This window comes from Arachis ipaensis, chromosome B5, assembly GCF_059453495.1.
Source record: "Arachis ipaensis isolate K30076 ecotype BB chromosome B5, ASM5945349v1, whole genome shotgun sequence".
Taxonomy (NCBI): domain Eukaryota; kingdom Viridiplantae; phylum Streptophyta; class Magnoliopsida; order Fabales; family Fabaceae; genus Arachis; species Arachis ipaensis.
Window position 1 is genome coordinate 126,788,159 of NC_142440.1, and position 17,886 is coordinate 126,806,044.

The following is a 17,886-nucleotide window of genomic DNA, read 5'->3' on the forward strand; positions in this document are numbered from 1 at the left end:
ATAATTATTTAAATTTTATTATTTAAAAATATAAAATCAATAAGTATTAACGACACAACACGATACGGAATACGCCGACACGTGAATTTTAAAATTTTATAAGACATGGCGACACACATATATATAACATATAAAGTATTTTTTAGATAAATTATAATGATGTTTTGATATTTTATTGATATTAAAATATAATTTAATTTTTAATTATTTTTAATGTCTTATTTTAATTATATCAAATAGTTAAAATATTTTTTGTTTTAATAAATAATAATATATATTATATCTAAATTTATTTCAAGAATATATGTTAAAAATAAAACTGGACACGCTGACATGTGATGGTACTTAGGTGCGTCCGGTGACGGTTAAACACAACAGACACGCGGACACGATAACTTAACGAAGTATTCGTGCTTCATAGGTAAAAAATGTCTGCGAACCAAATTAATATGGAGTTCCAGTGGCTCACCGGAACCTGACGACGTAACTGTTATCTAAATCTTTTTATTAACATTAGATGTAGATTTATTTGTTGTAATTTTTTACAGCAGGAGTACATAAAGAGTACATAATATCAACAAATATTTTTTTAAGGATTTTTTCATTCTTTTCAAGATGAAAAAAACTTTTTTTCTCTCTCAATCCCTTTGCGGTGCCACATTTAGTGTGTGAATAAGGATCAACCTGCACTTTGTTCATAAAAATCAGGTTGTTCTGGTTGAGGATGATGCTTATGTTCTTCTTGAGGCTCACCATGTTGATGGCGTAGAAGATCGTATGTTCTTAATTATGGAGCACCGGTGGTTCTTGAAGAGTATCCAAGTGCATTGTCTTTATTTTCTGTAAAAAATATATTTAAAATATTTATGTTTGAAGAATTATATCTTTTCATAGAGGTGTGATTTATTTAAAAGTTGTAATTTGTTAAAAAGTTATTGTTACTAGATTATTTTTTTATTAATAGTAGATGTAAGTTTATTTGTAATTTTTTTACAGTAAAAATATATAAGGAGTACATAATATATAAGGTGTAATAATTTTTCTTATTTTAAAAAGAATGAAAAATCTATTAAAAGAATATTTGAGTTATTACACCTCATATACGTACTCCTTGTATACTCCCACCATAAAAAAAAGAATTCTGCTAGAGAATTAATAAAGTATTTGTACAATGTATACAATGAGTTGTTTAATTGACCTATATAAAATAAAAATAAAATTTACCTACATTTATCTTAATTTCAAAAATAACCATTACCACATAATTTCTTTCATTGTACGCATTGTACACTATATATATTGGCTTCTCCATATTTTTTTATATATATATTTATCCCTTTTTTATTTAGGGAGAGATGGATTGATTTCAAGTAATAAAATTTCATTTCCGATTACAAAAAAAAGACGAAAGGAAATACAGGACAAGTATAACATTTTTTAATGTCAATTGATAAGAATACTTTTAAATGTTCATAATATAGGAGTACTACTCGAATACTCGAATAGAAAGTTAGAGTATTTTAACATCGACAACAACAACAGCAATAACAATAATGCTTTGATGATTGTTTATTTATTTATTTATTTTTTCATGAGAAATTAGGATGTAGATTTTGGATATCAAAGGGTTGGTTTGATCACCATTTAAGTCTACCTAGTTCTTCTACCAAGATTCGTGGCATGGAAAAGCTTTTTCAAATTCAAGGATCTGCTCCTAGGGGTGAGTATGGATAGCGGGTACTCGATTATCGGTCCAAATCCGAATCGAACTAATTAAATTGGTTCTGAAATCAACGGTAATCGGATCCAATCCGAACTAAACCGATGACTTTTGTTAGTGATTGGTTCGGGTATCAGTTTTGGGGGTGCAGAACCCGAACCAACCCACGAACCCGATCATATATTAATTAAAAAAAAAATAAAAAAATATATATGACTTTTCTATTAGACAATGATTATTCATTATTAATATGTTTGGATTTTAATGAGTTTAGTTTTTAATGTATTTGGTGTTTAACATGTTTGGATTATTTCTATTGATGTTACATGTTTATTGTACTTGTTGAATTTTTAAGATAAAAATTTGGTTTTTTTTATGAATTTCAAAGTCATCGGGTACCCAATTACTTGAATCGAACCAATCCGTTCTTAATCGGTTTGGTTTGGTTCGGATACATGTACAAAAAAATATAAATTCAAACCAAACCGAACCAATTATATTTTGATCGGTTTAATTCTAATTTTACCATAAACCTGAACCAAATCGACCCATGCTCACCCCTATCTGCTCCATGTAAGATTCGAGCCAAAAGAGGATTTGCCACTCACCCAAGAAGCATTGCAGAGAGGGTAATTTAATCATACATACTTGAATTACAATTTAGTTTTAGAATTTTTTTTCCATAATACTCAAATTCTCGCAATCCGTTTCAACACTCGTTATGTCATTATAAATTTTAAGTATAATTATTGCTAGACACCCTAAATTTTTATTTTCTTTTATCACTAGAGATTGAGTTTGATGTCCACAAGCGTCAAATTTTTAAGCGTTGAATTTACCATTTTTTAGACAAATTCATATGTCATTCGATTTAAAACTTTTAGGAAAGAAAAACAAGAATAAGTGCAAGAATCAAGAAACTACAGGACCTTTTCCCAAAATCGGACGAGGTAACCTTAATAGCACATGGATTTTTATTTTTCTTTATTTAATTTTATTTGAAAATTCATTAAGCAATTTGATTGATGATATCATGCTTCTTTCCCTTTAATTTCGCAGCAAACAAGTACTGCAGATATGTTGGATTTGGCAGTTGATTATATCAAAGGCCTTCAGAAAACAAGTCAAGGTACAAAGAAATTTAACATAGATCCTAAGAAAAATTTTAAGCTTACATATCCACTATCCTTTTATTTTAGAGTGAAACAACAAAATATAGTCTTTCAATAAAATATATTAACTCACTTTTTTTGTGATAATATAGATACTCACAGATACAAGGGCAAAGTGCAACTGTTCAAGTAATAATCAGAAAGAACAATAATATAGTCATTGCTTGATTCCTTCTTTGTAGATAACAAAATGAAGGGAATTGTTTTTACTTCTTGTATTTTTTTTCCCTTCACTTATTATATAAGATAGTGTTGATAGTGAGGATCTGATATTGTCACTCCCCAGTTTTCCCTCACTGTTTTCTCTTTGTTTTGTTTGTCTCTCTTCTTTTTTTTTTTTTTTTTTTGGGTTTTTTTGGGGGGGTTTGGTTTAAGTATCATAATGTATCAACATTCATCCAAAATCAAAGAAAAGAAAATCAAGATGTATTAGCATGTTTACAATGATAATTCTTTACTCTATTTTTCTTATTATGACTTTTGATGATATTACATAACATATAATGAGAAGCTTCAAAATAAGATCACTGCATTTATGGCCAAAAGAGATTGTTGTTCGAAGGGAGCAATGCTAGAATGCCAACAATTTTAGTAGAAAAAATGGAATAAAAAATTTAAAGATGGAATTAACTCTATTCATCTTCATAAAAGTTATGAACACTAATTAGAAGCTAAAGAATGAAGGTAGAAGTTGAGTGTATAATAATAAAGTCATGAAAGAAATATAGGGAAGAGGAAAAAGAAAACTCTGTAAAACTAAAGTCAACTACATTCAAAGTAAATGTTTCTTGGCTATAAAGTAAGCCGAATATAATTATGTTCCACAAAACGTGTTGAAAAATTCATCATGTATAAATTACATGCTATAACTTTGTAAATAAACTAGCTTTAAAGATCTACAAAGCCATGAGCCATCATGCAGGTATCATCATGTGTAACAATACCAAAATCATCATCCAATAACTGAGTGTTGCTAATTTGATGTGTTATTCTTTCAATTAAATGAGACAATGGATGAGACAAATCACCTTGATAGAATTTATGAGCCCTTCCTCCAATACTGATCCAGCTACAACCAGGAGTTTTAATCAAACCTTGTTCTCTCATTCTTTCTCTAACAGTTGCAATTCCATCAAGCATACCATGAGACTGATAGATGCCACATAGGGCTATGTAGTTACTAGCATTATTTGGTTCTAATTGGAAAAGATGATGAGCTGCAATTTCCGCAATCTCAACATTCTTGTGCATTACACAACCAGCAAGAAGCGCACCCCAGATGCTTCCCGTTCCTAACGATTTCATGCTCCTCAACAACTCAAGTGCTTCAACAAGATACCCAGCACGGCCGAAAAGATCTACCATACATGCATAGTGTTCAGCACTTGGCTGCAATCCATAACCGGAACTAATTGAATTGAAAATTTTCTTTCCTTGGTCTATCAGACCAGAGTGGCTACAACTAGCTAACACTGCTGTAAGTGTGACAGAATTTGGTGTAATTCCTCCATTAACCATCTTTTGAAATAGCAAGAGCGCTTCCTCCCCATTTCCATGCATACCATAACATGATATCATGGTAGTCCACGTAACCACGTTCACGGTGCGCATTGTCTTGAAAACCTTCTCTGAATCATTTAAGCATCCACACTTCCCATACATATCAATTAAGGTGTTACCAATGGGAGTATCCACATCAAACTCGCAATTCTTAAAGACGTACCCATGAACTTCTTTCCCTTTCATTAAGTCTCCTTCCCTCCCACAAGCAATTAAAATGCTAGGAACAGACATGGAATCCATCTTCCCCCCATTTGTAAGCAGCATTTCTCTGAAACAATCGATAACACGCAAATACAAGCCAGCCCTTAAAAAGCCAGAAATCATCAAATTCCAAGCCACAAAGTCCCTACAAAGCATCATGGAATACACCGAGTATGCCTCGGTTATCAACCCAAATTTCACATAAAACTCGAGCACAGAACTAGCCACAACAACATACCCCTCATAGCCAAGCTTTATCACCCAACCGTGACACACCTTACCAAAACAAGCATCACCTACTCCTACACAAGCCTTGAAAAGTTGAGGCAACGTATAATGATCTGGAACAAGATTGCAACTCTTGAAGTCACGAAAAATAGCTAAAGCATTGGAACACAAGGAATTCTCAATGTAGGAGGCAATCATGATGTTCCATGAATGCATGTTTCTTACGGGCATTGTGCCGAACACCTTCCGAGCATGGCGGAGAAGGCACAATCTACAGTAGGCTAGCAAGAGATCTGTCTGAAGAGTGAGATGCGGAAGCAATCCTTGGAGAATAGCTTGGGCATGGCATTGCTTGACTTGCAGGACTGCAGAGCACCACACACAATTTCGGAGCAGAATCGACAACTTCAAAGCTTTGTTCCTAGTTCCTACACATTTTGATCGTGTCATGGGTTCTTCCTATAACAAACAACTAATTAGTGATCACCGTGTAAAAGATTGATCAATTGTGTTAAAAAGTTCATGTTATCCTTCATCATGATTAGGGAAGCCTGGAACCTTTTCTGTGAAATTTTCATATAGAAACATCTCATTTCTAGAACTAGCCCTATGCAATTACCTAGATGTTACTTGGGAGAAAGTTTAATCCAGTAGTTGCAACTTATCATAGAAGATAAATAAATAATCATATTTTCCTACATGTCCACAAGCAATTATTAAAGAACTCCACGATAACTCAAAACGAAAGAGCACAAAAGTTTCAAAAATAAAATGGCGCAATAATAATTGATACTAAAAAAGTAAAAACTTAATTGCTTGTTATTTGTTTAGATGAAAAGACGAAGCATATATTATATATACATGAGAAACATTAGAGAGCAAATACTTTTTTTTTTATCAATATTAACGAATATTTGAAGTCAACAACTTATTATACTACTATGATTAGGTTTGGAGGAAGAGGAATGAGTTCATTTTCAAAAAAGAAAATATATTATTTTTATTAGCTAAATTTTTTAATCTTCAATTCTTGATTTTTTTTAATGTGCGTATTCTTTTTTAGGTCGAGTGTATCTTTTTATAGAATTTGAAAGTTTGTATTAAATGGAACAAGTTGTATTTAAATAATTAAAGTTTTTAAGATATGATTACTTTATTTTCCATTCTCGTAAAGTAAGATGCTGAATGTTTGTAGCACCCTACGTTTTATCATCTATTTTACTTTTTAAACGTGCATAAATACTTACATCTCAGATATCATTAGAAAGTAAACCTTTTAGACTCTAATTTAATCTCTTGGATCATCAATTTTAGAATTTTAAGGGAAAAACAGATCATACAAAATTGCACTTGCCATGGCTCTAGATTAGCATAATTATTGTTTCAGTGGATAAGGGGGAGCATGTTTGCATGGAAATAAGTAAGGCCATGATAATGAATCTCAACCTCGCTATGAATAATCATACTTTTTAAGGTTGAGTTCGATACACTGTCGGATATATTATATATGAAAATTCAATAATCAATATTACCATGATTTTGATTCGATATTCTAGATGCTTTTAATTTGTTTCAGAATCTTTCAGGAGCAACTCGCCTTGCTTATATGACTAACTACTTATTACTTGAAATAAAAATCACAAATTTACAGTTAGTAACACAGCATTAACAGCTACAACCTTATACATATGGACTCCATATGAGTCTTAATGAATACAAAGATATAGTTGGCTGAGCTAGATTTTGCAATATTCTGTGACAATTTTCACAGTGAATTACTGCATTTTCGGTTTGTTATCTCATCCAACAAACAATTAACGGTGTTCTTCAATGCCTATTGCAGACGCAGCTGGTTCTATTGATGGCCTAACCAAAAAAAAATAGTTACTTGAACTGTTGTGTATAAAGCATTATTCATTTTTTTTCTGAATTAGAGTCTGGAATAGTACAGTTGAAATTAAAGAAGAGGAAGCATGTGTTAAGCTATATATATGTGAGGTTCATTTGAATAAGGGAAGACAATAACAATAACAGTACCTTTTGGTGTTCTTTATTGGAGGAAGGGGTATGGAAGGGGAGGGAGTTAAGCATGTACACGTATGGAGGAACTCATGGAGACGCAGCCTTTTAAGCGTTCAATGAGGTTACTGCTGACAAGTCTTGAATGATGAGTTAAGGGAAGTCCCTCCTTCACACATTCATCGTACTTCTCAAGAGTGGCCACTATGTCCCCGAAGTCCGGCCTCTTCGATGGGTTCGCCGCCCAGCAACTAACGCTTTATGAGGTGTGCTAGTGCTGGCTGGCAACTCTCCGGCATTGGTGGCCTCTCATTCTGCTCCAAACACAATTTGCAATTAGGCCTTCCTTTATTATTAAGTAGTGAGGTGCACAAAGATTTTATACATGCATTAATTCAATTTAATGCCTATTCTAGGGTCCTTAAATTACTCCATATTTCTATGTCTGGAGTGTTAGCTACTGTGCTATGTAATAACTGATCACAATATAAATGTATTAAAAACTAAACTTACATTTATTTTTTTAGTAAGTTTAAAAGACACATATTAGCTAAATTAAAAATATATATATATATATATATATGAAACACATGTGAAAGAATATTAAATAAACAAATAATGACAATAATTTTCTTTTAATACACTGCTTATATTGAAATTCAAATCTATAACCTAATTTGTGAAATTACATTAATAGATGACCCACTCCTTACAGCTAAATAATTATTATTACAACTATAAATATAAACAAACACATTTGGGAACTACATATAATAACACGACGTAGCCAACTAATGGAACAAAATTTACATGTAAATAACCTGCCCAAACTGGAAGTAAAAAGCTTTAAATCCAGAAACAATCTGTTTAAGAAACACTAAATGTGAATACTTTTGTGGTTGGGATTTCAACTGCGATTCACCAATGAGAGGATTAGCTCTTTCATAAACCATGCCACCAATTGTATATAGCAGGATGTTGAAGTGTGTAATGTGTATTGAATTTAAGACAATTTCTCAAATGCCTGAGCGTCATGGGCAACCTTGATGAAGACATCTTCCAATGTGGTGTCAGCTAAACCCCATGCAGAGACTGTGAAGTTTCGCTTTGCAATTTCGACGGCTCGGAACACACTAGCTATCCTGACCTCTTCTTTGGGGAGCTCAAACTTCTGGGTGCCAGAGATGTGGTAAACCTTCTTAGCAGCCGGGTAGAGTTGTTGCACCATGCTCTCCACATCTTTCTCATGATCCATAGTTGTTGTCATTGTGAACACATAAGTTCCCCCATATCTGGCTTTCAGCTGTGAGAAACCAACACAAGTATACACAAGCATGGTTTAGATATGTGCAAGTTTTAATTTGCATGATTTTGAAGATTAATATTGCATTTAGTTTGCATTTTCATTTTCAATATTCTCTGTTTTAAAAATTTTGTGGAAAAATAAAAAACAGAAACCGGATTTTATTATTTTTATTGTTTTCTCTTTTTACTTCACAGAATCCTAAAAACAAAAAACCCTTAAATTGAATATAGAAAATAAAAATACAAATCAAGCACAGGTAAGGAAAAAATACTGTCCTTACATAATGTGAAAAATGTCTACATGCATCAACATTGAACTCTTAAAATTTCATACTAAGGAGCTTATTATCGAGAATGAAAGTAAAATGTCTATGGCCATAGATGGCCCTAAACCCATTTATTGAATTCATAGCGTGTACTTGAGTTGGCTTATTTCATGTTCAAATATTTATAGATAATTAATACGAACATAAGGAATTGGTTTTGTTAAAGCATATATCACTTTATGTATCATACCTCCTTTGGATTTCCTATGCACTGCAAGCTACCATCGACGAATATTCCTAACCGATCACATAAGACCTCTGCCTCTTCCATGGAATGTGCTGAAAATAAAGCATGTAAACAAGTTGAATCAATGTATTTATGCATAAAGTAAGGAAGAAAACATTTTAATCATGATGTTATGTAACAATAAGCTAAAATATCCAATCCAAGAAAGCAAGCAGAACAATGGATATAATAAAAACACAGCAGCAGAACAATTTATATCAGTGCTTCAAAAACCAATGTGTAAGAGCTTACTGGTGAGGATGATAGCACGATCCTGTTTCGCGCGCCTAACAACATTCCACAAGTTGTTTCTTGATGCTGGGTCCAATCCAGTACTTGGCTCATCCATGTAAACAACCTTTAACAAATTTATTAGTATTCACAAAAATAGATTACATAGAATGAATACTCTATTTCTTTCTTTTTTTTTTTTTTTCATTCGTCCAAATTTATATGTAATAGAACTGTTTTGGCAGAAAGCATACTCTAGGATCCCCGATCAATGAAATTGCAACACTAAGCCTCCTCTTCATTCCCCCACTGTATTTTCCAGCATGTTTATCAGCAACTCCTCCGTGGAAAAGGTTTACACTCTTCAATGATTCTTCCACTGCCTGTAGCATTAGATTGGGAAATTAAGTACTTCTCAAGTCTTATCCGCTACATAAATGTTTGAAGAGATAGTTGTACAATTTGTATCCACACTAATTTCTCTCGCTCAATTCTCGAATCTAAAGATTTAAGAACCTCTCAGATTATAAGAGTAAAGTATCGTTTTTGTCCCCAACGTTTGGGGTAAGTCCTATTTGTGTCCCTAACGTTTAAATCGTCCTATTTGTATCCTTAACTTTATAAAAGTGATTCAGTGTTATCCTACTATCAATTATACTAACAAATCAGATTATATTTTTCAATTATTCTCACTTGGATGCATTCATTCTCAATTAGGTCTCACTTGGATGTGGTCGATTTTAATATTATACCCATTATTTGTGTTTAGATTCAATTATGTCCCTAAAAAAGTGAATTATGTAAATTTTATAGGAATTAGTTTCAACATTTGATGAGTTATTTTTTGGAGTAGATCATCGATTCTATCCCAGACATTTGTATTCTAACTTCAAGAAGAGACTTTTAAAACTCAAATTAAAGCGCTCATGTGTAATTGACGGCAGGATAACATTGAATCACTTTTACAAACGTTATGGATACAAATTGGACGATTTAAACGTTAGGGACACAAATAGGATTTACCCTAAATGTTGGGGACAAAAACGATACTTTACTCCAGATTATAATATAAAGAAAGCTTACTTGTGTTAAGGCTGAACCCTTAAGATTCTTAAGTCTTCCATAAAAGAGTAGGTGTTCTCTTCCTGTCAGGGTTTCCCACAGCAAGCTATAATATCAGATTTAGAAGAGGAAAAAAACATTAGATTTCTCATTCGTTATAAATGCAAGATGAGATAGAGAACATAAAAATAGGAGGAGAATCCAACTTACTCATGTTGTGGACAGACACCCATGCTAGTATATATTCCATCCATATGAGTTCTTATGTCCAGACCTTGAACAAATGCTGTACCAGAGGTTGGCTTTGTGAGGCCGATCATCTGTAAGCATGATCAAGCTGGTCAGGTTTCCGAATTAAGGAGAACCGGTCAATAAAAGCACAACATTTATGACATTTTATCAAATATCTTTAAGTATTCATAAATTGGAATTCTTTTTATCAAGGTATTTTATAAAATTATTCTTTTCTACTACAAAATAGACTCGCTTTAACTGACCATATTGATAAAGGAGGTCTTCCCAGCACCATTGGGACCAAGCATACCGAAGCATTCCCCGTTGGGCAAAGCAAGGGATAAGCCTCTTACTGCAAACTTCTCTGGATTACCATCCCTCCCGGGATAGACCTTTTTTAGGTTGTCACATACGATTGCTTGATTAATAGTTGGTTCAAGTAGCAGTTGCTCCACCTTCTCCCTCTGAAGAGAAAAAAAAAAAAGAAAAAGTAACACATTAGTGTAACTAAGAAACCATATTGAGTAAGCTAAATCACATCTTCGGGGATGGGAAGATGCAGCACATGGTTCTTCCACCAAGAAAATACCATTAGATTTATAGGATTTGGGTCCTCTAAAAGTCAAGAGACTTGAAAAATGAAAAACTGTTAGGATAACTATCCTTTGATCAATGACTTCCATAATAAGTGGGTACTCCATTATTTTATCACTTTATAAGTTTCCTCAATTTAAGAGTGCATTTAGTTTGCGTTATTATTTTCAGTATTTTCTATTTTCTGGATTTTGTAAAGAAAAGTAAGAGAAAAGAACAAATCGATTCTTGACTTTTTGATCCGCGGATATTTAAGTCCCTGAGGATTTAAAAATACATTTAAGTCACCGACCTCTTCAAAATCTGGACATATCGATTCCTGAGTCTAATTTGTTCAATTTTAAAAACTCTCTCATGTGTCGTATCAACCAGGTCAATACAACAGAAGTCACGTTTGATTTTTCCATTGAGTCTGACCGACCCAAATGAACATGAGGGATCAATATGTCTAGGTTTTGAAAAGGTTAGGGACTTAAATGTATTTTTAAATCCTCGAGAACTTAAATGTCTGCGGATCAAAATGTCAAGGACCTATTTGTACTTTTCTCAAAAAGTAAAAATAGAAAGTGAAAACAGAAAATAAGATTTTATTGTTTTCACTTTTTTCTTCACAAAATCCAAAAAATAGAAAACACTGAATGAAAATAGAAAATAAAAACGCAAACCAAACGCACCCAAGTGATCCAAAACAAAATGTATGCCTAGTCTAACTTTAATGTTGCCTTCATTTTTTCCATGCCTATATTAAACTTCACCAAGCTATGCCAAGTTATTCAAGTATTGTGCATTTGTACATAATACTACCACTATTCACAGGTAGCATCATCACACCAAATTCTAAATCCAGAAAGCAAAACCCTTTACTGATGGACATCCATTTTTTCTATCCATATAGGATCCTGCTTTTAATTTCTATAACCAGTAATCAAGACAAGTGAAACTCACCTCTTGGCTAACATCAGGTTTATCCATCTGAATGAAAACTTTAGATCCCTGCTTTCCCAAACTAGGCTTCCGAAAAGAAGAGAGTGGCTTTTTCTGAAACCCTTTCAAGAAAAAGAAGGGACTTTTTGCACTTCCAGACAAAAAAACTTGATCAATGTAATAAGCAAAGAAAAGGACGAATATCCATTCGACAAACATGATAATTAAGACATCCTTCATGCCATTTGTGCTATCGCTTAGATCTCCCCAGCGCATACCATGAGTCTCCAATTTATCCCCACTGAAGGCAGATTGCGAAAACTCATACAGACCACGATATAAACTAAAACCAGGATACAATTCCAAAACAATGATCCACCCTCCTGAGAAGTAGCAAAGGCAATCAATAAGCTAGAATAATGTTTATGTAAAGCCAACTGATACACGACACATAAAGATCACCGACATGAAATACAATACAAGTACATGTAAATTCTAATGACAATGATCATGTTAGTCCATTGGTTACTAGAGGATTAAACGGGGTGTGCCCTTCAATTCATCAATACAATGTTAAATGCTAACCCACATCATTCAATGTGACTCTGCTTATCTTGAACAAAACCCACATCACAGCCGTTTTTGTCAATAAATTTATTGAGAATATGTAATTATTATGATGAATATTTCATAGAAAATTGTCTAATTCTGTTAAAAAACAATTAGCATCCATCCATCCAGCAATAATTCCTTCAGAATGACCATACATGAATGATCAAAGATGGGTGAACTAACTTACTTGGGAATGATGTATCCTGGACAAAAAACTGGAAGAGAAAACCACCTAACAGCCCAGTTCCAAATACCCCTATGTATGCAGTTACTGCAGTTATTTAAAAACGCATCAGAAATCTGATCCGAGAAGAGAAAATATTCATCAATTGATTTCGTGAACAATGTGGAGTAATTATCATCAAACCTGTAGCGGTCTTGACATTTGAAAACATGGAAGCCAATAGAAATGCCAGCGAAATTTGTAAATTTATATAGATGAAGTAAAACACGAATTGGATGCTGTAGTCATTCTTTGTAAAGAATTTTAACCCTGAAATTGAAAACCCAGTTGAATTGAAGAGAAACGGAAAAAGTTGGAGGGAAAAAAAATGAAAGGAAATAGTTTGCTGGTTACATTCTTACCTATGCCTGAACCAAATAGCACAAAACACAGCATGTAGATCACAGATAGTGCAAGAAAATAACCATATGAAATCATCCAATATGGTCCATCACTAAGACCATGCATTTTCATCATGATTCTTAACTTTTGTTGCTTCTCATAAACTAGAGATGTTAGAACAACCTACATCAATAAATGCACATGTAAATAATTAAGGATTGTGTTTGATTGTGAAATTTGATTATTCTAGAAACACTTTTACAACTTTATAATTTTATATAGTAGAAAAAAAGCTGAGAACTGAATTTAATCAGATGCTGCTTGATTTAGCTTTTACAAAAAAAAAAAAAGGCTGAAACGGAATTAGTTCTTATAAACTCTTACAGGGAAAAGCTGTAGGACGACCCATGTAAAGAAGAGACCACCCAAAAGAGAAGCCAAATCAAACTTGATCTTGGTCTCAGGTTTTGGCATTTCCTTCACAAACTCAAACAACAGTTTGGTATTAGGACCCATCAAAAATTGAAGGTAGGCATTTGATACCTGCAAGAGAAATACAGACATGTCAGTCCCTTCATAATCTGTCAGGTGCACAAAGTTAGATACCCAAATGTTAATTAAAGTGGAAAAAGGAACATTATAACACCGAAAATAAGCATCACTTATCATCTTAGAAACAATGGTTAAGTTTAGCCATTGATTAATTTCAAATTTTCAAAACAACAGTAACTGAATACTTCCTTCATTTATCACCATGATCATAATTCCACTTACTAGTTACTACTTACTCAAATATGCTTTTCAAAAATAGTAACGATTAAACAGGGGTCTTGTCGAGAAACTACATAGTTTCCTGGCTAATCCAAATCTATTCTTGCAACACTGATCAGTCAATTATCTGTTTTGACTTTTAAATATGTGTTCAATTTAAGAGAATAAATAAAAAAGAATAGATTCACTACATTGACTAACAAGTAAGTAGTAATTTTATATACTGAGGACTGAGAACATTCGAGATAACAATCAATGTGGTCCCTGAGTTTTGTAACCAAATCGGGTTAGTCCCTCCCATACATTCCATCTTGATGCCATTACTGGGATGCTGATGTAAACCGTTAAGTATCAAATTGATTATTATCTCAAGAGCATTGAGTTTCACAAGCTTTATCAATTATTCTGATAATAACAATAAGGATGTACAAATAGAAGAAGTCTTTTACACATACCAGATTTATGGAACGAGGAACCCTTGCCAATGCAATAGGATCAAAGCCAGTGTCATTTTTGTAGGTTGAGTTGTACCATATGCTGACATTATATATATTGTGATTGGAATTTAGAAAATCGTAACCTGTTAAAAGAATATAAAAATAAGTATACCCTTCCAAAATTTATATAAATAGACGTAAATCATAAGTATCTACCTGCAGCTATCTCATTGATCTGTCTCTCGGAGTTCCCTTTTCGATAACCTTTATATAGCTCATTGTTCACTTCAGAAGGACTATTACGCCACAAAGGTAAAACCTGAGCACATGTTACCTCTAAAGAGAGTTGGAAAAAATATATATAGCATTAGATACAAACCTTGAACATAACCAACCTAGATATTCAAAATGACTTTACCCTATGAGTGTGTAAAGAAAAGGATTAGTATACTCCATGCAAACAAATAAAATGATTTGCGGGAGCACTTATTTGCCACAAGAGTAATATCCTTATGAAAGTGATTCAAATGCATCCAAAAAGTTGCAACCATGGCCTTTGGACATGTAAACAAGAAACTCTAGTGCAGTATTTTATGTTGTATACTTTGTCAATATACATCATAGAGCATCATCTATGATTAAGTAACTTTCTCATTGACTGTTAAGTAAGTTTAATGATCCTTAATTAAATTTTCTCATTGACAAAGTAAATACTCTATGATTAGTCAAACTGCATCAAGCAAGCACTAAGCTACATACACAAACCAATACATTATGCAAAGGCCAATTATAAAGCATTTCTTCCACTTCTGATACCATTATCATAACTTCCAGCTAGTTCAATTACTCTTCAGCACATGCATATTTATCGATGATTCACAAACAGGAATGGCAAAAGGGATTGTCAATTTTCATTATAATAACCGCTTAAACAGCACAGCCATAAGCCCATAACTATCGATTCACTTTTCAGTTACCACTTTCATACACGAAATCTTATCAATACAGGAATGTCCCATACCTTGCTGTATACTATAGGATTCTATCTGGAGTGGAAAGGAAAATGTAGAGTTCTCTGTGCATTGCTTTTGTAGATAATAAACAGGAAGGCCTGAAAAGAAAGCGGATTCAAGAAAATTGGTGTTTTCTGTCTTTGATGCTGATCCCTATTTTGATATTTGCAGCAGTATCCAATTTTCACATAGAAAGAACACAAAAATTGAAATCAAAATTAGATTTACACTTAGAAACTAAAACTTTGCCATCAACAAGAGAACATTGTAAATTAAAATAAAAAAATAACTCACCAGCAGATCTGTGGCCAAACTAGCCATCACATTAGATGTATTCATAGTAAAGTTACTAGGGATCATATTCCTGTACAAAACTGTCAAAAAGAAGAAACGCACAGGGTTAAGAAATTTAAAAGTTTGAACCTCATCATGCTATTCAAGTAGTACGCAAGAAAAATTGGAACAAGTAACACAATGCAACTGTTTAGAGATTAATTTATAACTAGAAAAAATGGCAAGAAGTAATTCAATTTAAAGGCTACAATACAGCAGCCAAAAAAAAAAAGAAACGAAATAAGCACAAACAATAAAAAACAAAACGAATTCTTAAGATGGCATTTAATCAAACCGCCGTCGTTTAGATCCTGACTCTTGAAACGGTACAAAGACGCCGTTCTGCTCCTCCTTCTTATCTCTATTATCAAAAACGATAAACCCTTGAGCTTCCAAACTGCAATCCCTTCTCCCTTTTCCGTTTTGTTTCTTTGCCCAATTTGGATTTTAAAAATTCTGTTTACTGTAGTACTAGTTATCCAAAAGGTTTAGGATCGTAACTGTTAAATTAAATCGCTGTGTTTTTTCATTCAAATGCTTACTTCAGATTTTATATTAATCACTTTGTGTATCTAGCTGCTTTGACTTATTTTCACGCATTTTTTGTTTTCTGTTTCTATGAATCTTTTGTTCTGATGCTTAACGGCTTATAATATTATGCCATGGCAATAGCAATGAATATATAGGTAGACATACTTTGACCAAATGATTGGTTGTTTCCCGTGAAGAGCATGGTGATAGGACAAGAGCCGTTACTCCTGCAGGAGGGGTTTGGAAGATCGGACTCGGAAATAAAGTCAGCGGAGACGGCTCTGTAATTAGGGGCAGGCACTTGTTGCACGGGAGGCCACTCAGGAGGATTGGGAACGGCACAAGCACCAACTTGGTCCAAATCTGAGTACTGAGCACCACACACTTTCTCAAGGCACTGGCCATCTTCTGACTTGGTACAGGTGCAACCACACTTGTATTTGTCCTTGTCCAGCTGGTTGTCCACCAGCTTCTGGAGAAGCAGCAGCAGCAGGCACAGCACGAATGGGAACATGATTAGCCTCACGTTTGTCTTCGCATTCCTCTTCTGCAAGAAACAAAAAACAAATATTAATCTGGCTCGATATGAAGAGAGAAGAAGAGTTTGCTCAAGGACCTGGAATGTTAAATTCTTCCGGAGGAGAGCGTTTGCTTGAGTCCAGAAACTTGCAGGTTCGCTGGCATGATTATCCATTGTATCTCCTCTGTTTCTTTTCTTCTTCTTCTTCCTTTCCTTTTTTTTACCTTTTCCCTTCTAATTAGCTTTAAAGATCCTTTGGAGTTTGGATTACGCTCCAAGAAACTTGATTCTGCTTAGCCAAATTTCAGCGGAACATAAACCTCAACGAAATTTTGAACTCTTTCAAATGGTTTTATAGATAAAAAAATGCATATCATGGTTTTCTACTAAATCATCCCTCAACTTCAACTTATTTCGAGTGTGAACTGAGGCTTGCTTTGACTCGATAAGTAGTGAATTTTTGTCTACCAATTATGCCGTATTGCCGTCTGTGGAGTCGCGACTCACGACAAATCTACAATGCCCCTAGTTCACTTGATGCGGAATTGCTGAGTAATTTATGGCTTTAATTGTTATGGTAATCTATATAATTTTATTTTATTCATTTTTAGTTAATTCTTTATAATTTAAAAATTTATATATTTGATAAAAATTTATATATTATGGACGAATTAATTTTCGTAAAAATGAAGTGACTAATATTTTTTATTGTATTTATTTTATATAAATTAACAGTCAATTTTTTTTTTTATTGAATGTGCTGTTGGTCTTTAATATTTTCTTATTTTCATTATTATTATGTTCTATTGTTAAAAGTTTAGTTAAAAACAATTAGGTTTGCAATTTAATAGTTAAGGTTTTTTACATTGTTTATTTTAAAATATTTATTATTATTATTATTTAATATTTTAAATTTGATTATAATAATTGGAAAATATTAGTTATACGATTTTAAGTATTATTACCTTTTTTTAATATATGTAACTTTAGTTTTGAACTATTATTATCAGGTAGAATATTTTATTTAATATGAAATTTATGGTTTGACTTTTATTTTTTTCTTTTGGAAAAGTTTAGGAGTCAACAATTTTATTGAATTTTGGCCAGCATATAATCAGCACAGAAAGATGAGTCATTATATAAAATTTCGCACCAATTTCACACCATTAGATCATCATTGATAGTTATTTGATGACTACCAATAACAAAAGTTGTTGGTCTCTCTCCCCTCCTTTTATCAACTTTGGTAAGCAAAAATAAAAGTTTAGCTTGTACAATAATAGCAGTATATATAGGATG

The 17,886-nt window shown here is 33.0% G+C and overlaps 2 protein-coding genes and 1 long non-coding RNA gene across 5 annotated transcripts; 1 reads left to right on the plus strand and 2 right to left on the minus strand.

Moving 5' to 3' along the window:
* The first annotated feature begins 2,382 nt into the window (after positions 1-2,382).
* Positions 2,383-3,339, plus strand: LOC148565709 (uncharacterized). Its single transcript, XR_015883143.1, has 3 exons — positions 2,383-2,670; positions 2,780-2,849; positions 2,985-3,339. It is a non-coding gene; the product is annotated as an uncharacterized LOC148565709 (long non-coding RNA).
* A 282-nt stretch (positions 3,340-3,621) lies between these two features.
* LOC107640937 (pentatricopeptide repeat-containing protein At3g57430, chloroplastic-like) lies at positions 3,622-5,696 on the minus strand. 2 transcript variants are annotated; one of them, XM_088488393.1, is made up of 2 exons: positions 4,895-5,696; positions 3,622-4,801 (listed from the first exon to the last, which is right to left on the minus strand). In XM_088488393.1, exons 1-2 carry the CDS (start codon positions 5,332-5,334, stop codon positions 3,781-3,783), a joined length of 1,461 nt encoding a protein of 486 aa, XP_088344519.1. In that variant the 5' UTR covers positions 5,335-5,696; the 3' UTR covers positions 3,622-3,780. The 2 variants fall into 2 exon arrangements, with proteins under 2 accessions (XP_088344519.1, XP_020979972.1); XM_021124313.2 differs by having other exon boundaries at positions 3,622-4,997; positions 5,110-5,246.
* A 1,835-nt stretch (positions 5,697-7,531) lies between these two features.
* On the minus strand, positions 7,532-17,119 carry LOC107643885 (ABC transporter A family member 7-like). Of its 2 annotated transcripts, XM_088487877.1 has the most exons (18): positions 16,684-17,119; positions 16,233-16,614; positions 15,498-15,577; positions 15,212-15,356; positions 14,407-14,526; positions 14,209-14,333; positions 13,367-13,525; positions 13,003-13,165; positions 12,785-12,910; positions 12,605-12,688; positions 11,827-12,188; positions 10,551-10,751; positions 10,264-10,373; positions 10,075-10,159; positions 9,246-9,374; positions 9,013-9,118; positions 8,725-8,813; positions 7,532-8,206 (listed from the first exon to the last, which is right to left on the minus strand). In XM_088487877.1, the coding sequence occupies exons 1-18, from the start codon at positions 16,759-16,761 to the stop codon at positions 7,907-7,909; spliced, it is 2,844 nt and encodes a 947-aa protein (XP_088344003.1). In that variant the 5' UTR covers positions 16,762-17,119; the 3' UTR covers positions 7,532-7,906. The 2 variants fall into 2 exon arrangements, with proteins under 2 accessions (XP_088344003.1, XP_088344002.1); XM_088487876.1 differs by having other exon boundaries at positions 16,233-16,903.
* Between the last annotated feature and the right edge of the window lie 767 nt (positions 17,120-17,886).